This window comes from Nanorana parkeri, unplaced genomic scaffold (assembly GCF_000935625.1).
Source record: "Nanorana parkeri isolate BGI_ZX_2015 unplaced genomic scaffold, ASM93562v1 scaffold1736, whole genome shotgun sequence".
Taxonomy (NCBI): domain Eukaryota; kingdom Metazoa; phylum Chordata; class Amphibia; order Anura; family Dicroglossidae; genus Nanorana; species Nanorana parkeri.
The window spans coordinates 242,045-252,963 of NW_017308004.1; the positions used below are offsets into that span (position 1 = coordinate 242,045).

The 10,919-nt window shown below is 41.4% G+C and overlaps 1 protein-coding gene across 1 annotated transcript in view; it reads left to right on the plus strand.

Annotated features, from left to right (window-relative positions):
* The window catches only part of LOC108799478 (ventricular zone-expressed PH domain-containing protein homolog 1-like), a 116,481-nt gene that overhangs the window by 55,069 nt on the left and 50,493 nt on the right, over window positions 1–10,919 (plus strand). The window contains exon 5 of the mRNA XM_018571341.1: window positions 3,729–3,938. Coding sequence (XP_018426843.1) covers window positions 3,729–3,938 — 210 coding nt within the window. The remainder of the gene's footprint in view (window positions 1–3,728; window positions 3,939–10,919) is intronic.

The window sequence follows — 10,919 nt, forward strand, 5'->3', positions numbered from 1 at the left end:
TGCGGTGACCTCCAATGCACTGGGGAAAATTCCAACATGTCTGCATTTTTCAGCACTGTACCACACATCACACCAATGTTGTGGTGTACATGGGACACATAGAAACCAATTGTTTTCTGTGTGCACCTGCTGTGAGTGACATTGAAAACAGAGGCAGCAGAGCCATAGATCTCACTGCAGGTATGCAGCTAAGAGGCTATGTGCACAAGAGTGCACCCCTTACGCACCCTGATGTACTATTCTGCAATTTTTTAGGAGGATTTAAAGACAAACGGTACATGTTTGGACACAATCAACATTTCTAAATGTTCCCTAAATCTTAGGTGAACTTCACTTGTTGTGTTTAGTTCCACTTTAAAACTGCATCCAAATAATTTAGACAAAAAAAAATCCAAGTCTAAAACTAAATTATTATAACGGCATCACTGGTTCTCTAATAAGCTACATGTATCTCAATCTAAACCTATGCAGCCTTCGTAGGATAGATAAATATAGAGTAGCATAAAAGCTAACCTAATTACCTTTCTTGGAGACAATGCTGCAGCCCCCCTCCCTCCCAAATTGAGTGCGTAACCAAATGCCTAGACCTTTGGCCACATGATTGGTGCTTAAAGGATCAGACATTTTGCACTCCAATCAGCTCACTATACAGGAATTACATGGCCAAATTAGACCTTTTGTGAGCATTACTGGAGGGGTTCCAGGGAAGGAGACATTGTATTTCATCAATTCTCTTGGTCTTTATTTATCTCTCCTTGCAAGGCTGCTAATATAGCTTAATGTAAATATTTGTGTATACATCATCTTTAAAATAATATGCTGGCACTTCATTGTTCATTGTCTTTGCTTGTTTGTTATGTTACATATGAACCACTACTCTTTGGTTATGCTATGTCTCAAATGGGGATGACTCCTTATTTCTGCTCTTTGTAATGTATCTTGCTTTTGTTGTGCTGAAATGTTAATAAAATTATAAGTTTGAACTGAAGATAATATGCTGGCGTAAAATGAATGTAACTCCTTTTATATGTTATTTTAAAATGTTATTTGTGACTGGGACCCAAATCATTTTGTGCTAGTGTTTTTGAAGCCAAGGTGATATGTGTGAAACACACTTTGGATATAATGAACAAAATCAAATTCCAACTTCAGCCAATAACTTTTTTTTTCCTGGTCGAAACTATCCAATTTTAAGGGCCTTGTCACACCATATTCAGTGTGTTCTCGTGTGGTGAATGCAGCATTTTTCTTTCTGTCCAGTGGAGTTACAGGATATAAGGGACATTTTCTGCAGCAGTAACAAAGAATACAGTATTACTCCTCCTCACTCTATTCAAAATGTTATAAAATGGATTTCTTTGGATTTGAGCTCTAAGGGTACTGCAGGGGTTAAGCGCTCATTTTGTTTAGGGGACTAAAATAAAGCAGTTATACTCCACTGATCCTTGGTCCCGCCAGGATTCTAGACTGCTGATGTCATCATGTCTAATGCAGGTCCATTGACTTGCATTAGACGTCCAGGAGTTAAAATACATTCCAATGCTGTGGGGGAGAGAGTTGAATGCTGACTGCCATGGGACAGAGGATCAGGTAAGTAAAACTGTTATATTTCAGTCTACTAGACAAAAGGAGCACTTAACCCACGCAGTGTGGGGGTAGCCCCAATGCACAGCTATTTTTTTTATTTTATTCCTGGAGTTCTTCTTTAATGCAATCTTAATTCAGTGCAGCAAATGAGGCATACAATGTAATGCTTATAATCACTCTTTCCCTCCAGGTATAATGTGCATCAGGCTGAAAAGTTTTTTGGGAGATAGGAGGAAAGGTGGTAACCTTATGTCATGCCACAGCTATAATTGTGCTTCCTGAGCCAGGTTCCCTGCCACTCCCTGTACAGACCTAGATTTGTGAAAATACCAAATAAGCCCTTGCCTAGGGCATTCAGGATGCGTATCAGTGGCAGCCTGATCCCTTCTTTACATCCTTAACATGTTTCATTGTTATATAACCATCAGAAAAAAAAACATTTAAATTATTTCATACAAATTATCCAAAGTTGCAATTTTTAAATGGTTTCTATTTGAGGGAAAAAGTAAATTAAAATGGCATAAAGCTTAGTATAATTGAAATGTGATCTTAGTGTAGAAACTGCATTTACTGATGTGCATATAATTGGTATGCTTCTGGGCATATTGCATCTGCTATATATTATGGATCTACATACAATATGGTATTTTCATGCTTTAGAATTTCATGAAGCGTTACAATCTTTTGTTTTTTGATAAGAAACATATAGTTTTCAGTAATTTTAGGAACTTACGCACATATGCTTTGTACTTTATATAAGACATGTGTGAATGCCATGCTTTGCATTAATAATGAGAAGGTATAAATTGTGAAAAGGAAGCAATCACAATGTAGACTTGAAACATGTATTTTTTTTTCAGGCTATGTGTAATCCCAAGATAATGTATACAAATGAAAGCCATTTACTTTGGCATAGTCTTGTGTTGTCACTTAATACAGTAAGGTGATTATGTAAGCAGAAGACATGGTTTCTTTATGTGGCTACATAACATTTAAACATATTGTAAACTGTGTCTGATTCCTGCTGAAATATTTTCCAGTTGACATTCATTAAGATAGCTGCAGTGTTCACTTACTGGAAGTTTATATAAGACACAAAAATCTAATGTTAGTCTTTTGTACAGACTAGATTAGGAAGGGTTCAATAGTTTCTGGGTTTTTTTTAAGAGCAATTTATGTGCATTGGGTAGAACAGTATCTTATGCTGTGAAACACAAACATGTTCCAGATCAGCAAATGAGTAAGACAAAATTATGAAACATTTTTTTGAACATATATCAGCAGAAAGGGCTGGAGGAAGATAATAGGGGTTTCAAGACTGGTGGAAGAAACGCCAAACATCTTCAATATGCTGATGGCACTAAACTCATAGATGAAAATTTAGAAGACCTCATGAGTCTCAAAATAATAATTAAAGAACAAAGTAAAACCAACACATCTAAGGACCGTTACACTTCAGTATATTACATTGCAGTTATCCTGTAAATCAGCAGTATATTAGAAGAAGGAAATAATTGACAGTGAAGCTATACTCCTACGGAATGCGTAACTTCTCTTTATACTAAATAATGCTACATAGCATATATTCAGCAGGGTAACTAAAAACCATAAGGTCCTGATACAAAATATTAACTACTGACTCCCTTAATCTTCATATAAAGGTTGTCCCTTTCTGATCTTAATACTTAGATTAAAACTGCGTAACAGCTACAGTATCTGTAAGTCCCTAGAAGCCAACTTCAGGCTTAGATGGCAGATAAGAGCAAATAAAAAGGGATTAGAAGAAATGCTGTTTTGTTTAGTACATAGCTGATAGATAAAGGGAATTAGCAGTTATGGTTAGGCTCCCCAATGTAATAGACCATGAAGGAGTTTCCCCACTCTGTGCCACTGCTAGTTATGCACTCATATATACCCAAAGTGATTCATTATGTTTTTTTATGATCTGATATATACCCAAAGTGATTCATTATGTTTTTTTATGATCTGATATATACCCAAAGTGATTCATTATGTTTTTTTATGATCTGATTTATGCTTATTTTAACAGTCTGTCTATAAATAGGTCAGACAATCATATCCCATAAAATCTTATGATGACTTTGAATAAATTATTTTATGTGCTTTTTATCTTTTAATAGGTATTAACAGAAACTGTCCCTTTCCTTATGGAATATTTATCTGATCCCAGTTATAGTGATATCATCCTTAACATACTCCTAGACATATCATCATATGAACCCCTCACCCTGACTGGGTCTCTTTCCGCAATGAAGGAAGTCAGTGAACATTTCCCAGGACTTATTGGACAGATAGCAAAGATTTACGGAGCAGTGGGTCATGTAAATGAGGTATGTAGAAATTTAATCTTTTTTAATATAAGCTGGAACTCCTAACTGTATAATGTAACTTCCAACGCAACTAGTGTTTGTCATATCCTTATCTTCAAAGTTGTAGCAATAGTACTACCATTTGCATTTCAGGGAAAAATGAGGGCAAAGGTTAAAAGGCAAATGAAAGTTCATGGTTAATGTGGTGAAACTGGCAGATGCTTAATACCTCCCACATAATTGCAAAACTACTATAATAGTTCAAACAGAAGTTATTTTATGTTAGTAGTTTTATTTCTGTGAAGTCAAATATATGGTATTTATTAAACAAATATATTATTCAATTAGTTTCATATTGTGTTCCCATGTTCTGAATGGAGCACTGATTCTAAAACAACAACAAAAACTGTTATTGAAGAGCTGTTAAACAATTATCACTACTTTACAATTATGTACTATATGTAAAAGTATCTTCACCTTGGGCATTGGTGAAACTTTTGCAGCTTCTTGCTTTATGTTAGCAAAAGAGTTACTGTTTGCAGTTTTCATCCATGGGATTAGTGGACAGGAAGTCATTTGTGTGTAAATATTGGCCCCACAGCCGAAAGAAGAAAAGGAAACCCCTTAAGTGGTGGTCGGAGATGGGTGGTGGGTCACATGCCTGGAATTCAGGAAAGAGGACGACCACTGAAGTGGAAGTGGGGGGACAGCGCTGGAGTGTGGAGAGGATAAGTGAAGATTGGCAATCTAGAAAGGAAAAAAAAATCTTAGAGTTCTACTTTAACCTCTTGCCGTCTGCCCGTAGTAAAAAAACGGACAGACGGCACTGCAGCATCTGCGGGTTGCCGTCTCCAGACGGCAATTTTTTTCTATGTGCTTTAGGAAAATAAATGTCATTGGTACAAATTAAACTCTATAACTGCTTTATAGGTGCCGATATGTTGCTTGGCTAAATTGTGATTTGCAGAACTGAATCCAATTACTACAAATTGTTTCTTTACTTGATTATACTGTCTTATGCTCTAAATACTGAAGTTTTTCCTGGTATGCATATTCTTGATTAAAGTTTATTATACTTGGAGGGAAATGAAAGCAATCTATAATGTCATCACTGCCAGATAGGAAAAACAAACAGCAACTATTTGTGTTTTTAAAGAATGAGCATTAAAAATGGCAAATTATGTACAGTATAGAGCCTGTTCCACTGCAATGAATATCTAATGCAAATATGTACTAAATTGTGTATATTAAAGGAGTTGTAAAGTCCCAGCATATGCTATTCTGTTATAGCATCAGCAATGTACTAGGAATTAGTGATGGGCCGAACACCCCCGTGTTCGGTTCGCATTTGAACACCCGAACGGCCGAAAAGATCGAATACAAACTCGAACCTAATGCAAGTCAATGGGAGTCGAACTTTCGAAAATGATTGTCCCCTTTAAGAGGGCTTATATGCAAGTTATTGGCCATAAAAGGTGTATGGAGGTCCGGGTACTGCCCTGGGGAAAATGTATGGGGGTCTGGGTACTGCCCTGGGGGACAGGAATCAATGAAAATAACAAACAAAACGTTTTTAAGGGAGCAGTGATTTTAACATCACTTAAAGGGTAAGAATGAAAATGAAAAATTCCTTCAAATATCGTGCCTGGGAGGTCCCCTTAACCTGCCTGTGAAGTGGCAGATATGTACGATGTCTAGAACCTGCTGCAGCAAAACTGACAAATTAAAAAACATTTTTTTACTCTTAAAGTGTGCAGTTCCCCCTCCCAAAAAATACCAGACCCTTTAGGTTAAGTAGGAATGTTAGGAGGGATCATTTAAAAAAAAAGTGTGTGGGGTCCCCCCTCACAGTCATACCAGGCCCTTAAGGTCTGGTAGGAATTTTAAGGAGGAACAACACCCCCCAAAATGAGGGGAAAAAAACATGGGGTCCCCCCTAAAATTCCATATCAGACCCTTGATCCAAGCATAGGGCTGTCAGGGCCCGAAAGGGGGGGACGAGCGAGCGCCCCCCTCCCAGGCCACATGCCCTCGCACTGGGAGGGTATCCCCGTGCCAATGGGGACAAGGGCCTCGTCCCCACAACCCTGACCCGGTGGTTGTGGGGGTCTGCGGGAAAGGGGGCTTATTTGCATTGGGGTGCCCTTTTAGTTAAGGGGGCACCCAGATGCCACCCCCCTCAACTGTGAATAAGTAAGGGGTACTTGTACCCCTACCCATTCACTAAAGGGTTAAATAAAATAGTTATGAAAAAGTCCAGACTTTTGATAAAAATGGATCCACTGACGTAATCCAGGGTCAATCAGGGCGTCCATCGTTGTCCACGACGACGATGAAATAAGAAATAAATAGAAATAATGTTTTTTTAAAAAGCTGGCCGCCGTCCCGTCCACATAATGGCATTTTGACCGATGCCGGCAAAACATAAACAATTGGGCGGAGCTAGCAGTGATAGCTAGCTCCGCCCAATTCTGTAGTTTGCCGGCGTCTGTGTCACGTACCTGGTAAGAGACCGGAAGGCGAGGAGGCTTCTCTTGCGGCTTGTGTCACTCTACCCCTGGAGGTGAGGACAGGGAGCAGACGGACAGCGAGGAGCATGAGTGCCGTGCAGGAGAAGTCTTACCAGGTCTCACCAGGGGCAGATGCGAGGGTCTCACCAGGGGCAAACACAAATGCCTCCCAGGGGCAGATGCGGAGGTCTCACCAGTGGCAGATTCGGAAGTCACACCAGGGGCACATGCGAAGGTCTCACCAGGGGCACATGCAGAGAGTCTAAGCAAGGGCAGGTGCAGGCACCATTAGTCCAGTGGGGGATCGGATCTCAGTGGGGCCCCCCAGCCTGGGGCCCTCATGTAGCTGCACCCTCCCCCCAGATTCGGGGACGGGCTCCCTCATGGCTGCGGGCCCTCGGGCAGTGCCTAAATGGTCTGTCTAACCCTGGTCAGACAGCAATAAAATCTTGCCAGAGGCTCTAACCCTTCCCCACTAGATCAAAAATCACAAAACATTGGCAGCAGTTACATACTGAGTGACTCGGCAAGGTGGTTAGGCCTTTTTTATGAATGTGCTATCTGTTGTCTTGCACAAAATAACAGCAACCTAATAAAACAGAAATCATTAAAACAGTAAACATTCTTCACCAAATCAAACATCTCTATATCTACACAGAGATACAAACCATATAAGGTGCCACTTTCATCATCACTCATTAATAAAGAGTATTAGGATTAGTCAGTTTTGTTTAAATACACATTCAAGTATGCTCTAATAAAGGAAAACTGTCATGAAGATGATGGTTGCTTGGTTATCATGCAACCTCATGAGTCTCCATAGTCTAAGTCCCTGACTGGAAGCACGTATGCAGTTCAAGAGTTCTGACTTCACTCTGATTCATTGATTGCATGTATTTAATAAATTAGTGAGTCAGATACTACTGGAGCTAGAGGGTCAGTATGGCAGAAAGGAAACTAGCATGATCACAAAGTCAGCTTTAGCAGCCTGCAGATAGCTTACATAACAAGTTTTAAAAGGTACATTTTAATTATAAAGGGAAATTACTAAACTTTAACTGTAACTGAATGTAGTTGGACATTCATCCTTATTTAAAGCTGAACTCTAGCCTTACCCCCCCCCATCCCATTTCCACCAAGCACCCCCCTTTATTTATTTACTTATTTTAAAAAATATACAAATATACATCCTTTTTCTAGGATACCAGTTTTGTGACAACACGGGTCCTATTTCTCCATCTTCCTCTGACGGGAGCAGTGCCATATGATGGTGTAGCGCCCATATCTACAGCATTCTTTTTTAATTATGCACTCTCAGCGGGGGGATATCTCTGACAGCCTGGACTCACAGGAGGCAGTTGAATTACATTGGGTATCAATCTGACTGGAAGAGGAGCAGCATGGAAACAGCACTGAAGATGGGGTGAGTATTGCAGTGAGAACTGCTATTATTGTTTTAAATAATGCTAAGCAATACATTAAAAACATATAATAAGCTGAAGTTCAGCTTTAAAGTAATCCCTATGTAAAGTCAACCTGTTACAAACTTGAAAAACTCAAAGTGAGCATACGATGACAAATTGCATATATGGTACTTGGTTGCATTCACTGAAAATCACAAGCTTATCCAGCAATATAAACAGCTTAGTTATAAGAGTTTCTCTGTTAGTGCAAACTGATAAGTGTTTGTTCACATCAGAGTCCACACTTCCATGGAAGCAGTGGTGTCACAAGGGGAGTGCTGGGGGGGGGTGCGGTCCACACCAGCCGACACCAAAACCACTTAAGAGTCAGGGAACTTGGTCGTGGACCTAGAGCCCAACAGCTGCACGAGAGAGGAGGGTACCCAGACGGCATACCTTATCCTGCCGGATGAACATCCCCTCCTCTCTCACCGAGCCTGGAGACGCCTCTGCATGGAAGTGTATGAGAATGCAAAACCCACTTGAAGCAGGTCAAATGCAAGTCAGAAAGAGGTCAAATGCACCTGTCAGTAAATTATTTTTTTACAAAGTCTTTATTTAAATTTTTCAAATAGTTTTTTAGAACAAGGTACAAAAACCATAGAATCAACCATACATTAGAATAACATAGAAAAAGGGGTAGGAAGACCCGCTGTATAGGGGCCCCAACAATAGGAAATAATATAATGTCATTGGGCAGTCCTGAGAAGTACTCTGAATGGAATCTAGCATGTCCCACAGCATTAATAAAAGCACCAATACGCCAAGGGTGACTTAACTAGGATCTTCGGGCCTGTACTACACTGGAAGAGGAAATCAAGTCAACCTGAGAGAAGAAAGAGAACAATCAGGGAAGAGAAGGGAGAGAGAGAGAAGGAAAGGGAAAAAGGGGGGAGGAAGGGGGAAGAGAAAGGGGGAAAGAAAAAAAAAGAGGGGGGGGGGGGGGGGGAACAATGTTTTATACACTTGTTTTCACCCAATCCCCTATCCTTATGGCCCACTTAACCGCCTCTACCTTATCTTTCCCCCCCCTCCACTTTGACAGTATTTATTTATTTGTAGAAGGATGGCAATTGTATCTCTCCACACTCGCCGTCTTCCACGTCACTTCATCCCTACTCCACCCCACTCTCCGCCCCTTTCAACAACTCCACCCACTTTCTCACATTCAAAAACCAGCCCTTTCCCGCCATCCGTCCCCTCATTCTTTGGCTTGAGAAAGAAGACCAGCTCTTCGAAACACGTAGCCAGCTTTGACACTGTCACTCCTTACCCCCTACACCTCCGTTACTCGCTCTCACCCGCTCTACCCCACAGACACACCGCTCGCTGTTCCGGGCTTCCTGCTATGCCTCCATCAGCTTTCGATAGGCGCAGTAAAGAGAATTTAAGACGAAGAGGTTTGTGGGCCCATAAAAATTGGAAAAATACTCTATTTACAGTTTTCAGGAACCAAGCAGGGACATGAATCGGTAGCGTTTGAAATAAGTACAGGAGGCGAGGCATAACATTCATCTTGAGGATATTGCAAATAGGGAGTCAACAGGCAAGGGCGAGCCATTTCCCACGGCATTAAAGGCCTGAACAAAATATGGGGAAAGGATATCCTGAAGAAGCTTGTAGTAAAGGAGACTGAAGCCATCAGGGCCGGGGGCTTTACCAGATTGTGTGTCAGCTATTGAAAGCTTTAATTCCTCTAAAGAAATCGGTTCTTCCAGGATGGAGATAGCGTCTGTAGAAAAACGAGGTAAACTGGATCTATTCAGATATGAGTCAATAGACTCACCAATAGGAGAGCAGTGGTCGGTAGAGGACATTGGGGTAAGATTGTAAAGAGTGGAGTAATAATGTCTGAATGCTTCAGCGATATCAGCTGGTAGAGAGACCTCGGAGCCTTGACCAGATACTATTTCCGGTACATAGTTAACGATACGTTGAGACCTGAGGGTCCGAGCGAAATATTTACCGCATTTATCGCCATGTTCATAAAAAGTGGGTTTGCAGCTAGAGATCATCCGTTTAGCTTGGTGGAGGTAGAAGGATTTAAGGCGGGTGCGTAGGACAGTAAGCTCGCTCAGTACCGAGATCGCAAGCGAACGTTTATGCTGGGCCTCCAGGGAGTGAATGTCTATAAATAGTTGGTCTATTTGCGCTGTTCTAGCCTTCTTAAGTCTGGAGCCATGCTTAATGAGAATTCCCCTAATGTAGGCCTTGTGGGCTTCCCATAGCACCATCGGGTCACATTCCGGAGTAGAGTTAATGGAAAAGTAGACCCCTAGTTCCTTGCGGATATCACTAAGAATAGCAGGGTCTTGGAGACGGTTCTCATTTAGCTACCAGTTCCAGGGGCCCGGGGGGAGAAGCGACAAATCAATATCTAAGGTTATTGGGGCATGATCAGACAAGGAAATGGGTTAGAGAAAAAGGTGTAATCTCTATCCGAGGGATTGAGAAGACGCCAGATATCTAAGAGTTGAAAGTGTCGTAGGCATTTGCGGATCCGTTTCAGGCATGCAAATGAGAGATGGGAGGAAGCTTGGGAGGAGTCCAGTAGGGGGGTCTAAGACCAAGTTAAAGTCCCCCCCGACAATCACCACTCCTTCCGCAAAAGAATGAAGATGATCGAAAACATCCTCTAGGAACTGCACCTGTTGCGTGTTAGGGAGGTAGAGATTTGCGAAAGTGCCGAGTTGAGACCCCAGCGTTCCCTTCACGAAAATGGCACGTGCGTTCGGACAATGCCAAACATCAGAGAGCTGCCACCCAGAACTTTTGTGGAGCAGAATACTGACCCCCTTGGTCTTAGAATCAGGCGAGCCACAATGGTAAGCGTGAGGGTATATTTGGTTTTGGAACCTCGGCGTTTGAGACGTACGGAAATGGGTCTCCTGTATAAAACAAATCTGAGCACGGAGCCGCTGCAGCTCCTGCAGGACCGAAGTCCTTTTTTCAGGGATATTCAGACCCTTCACATTGAAGGAGACAATCCTACTGTAGGCAAGGGCGACCATATTGTACGTATTAATGCA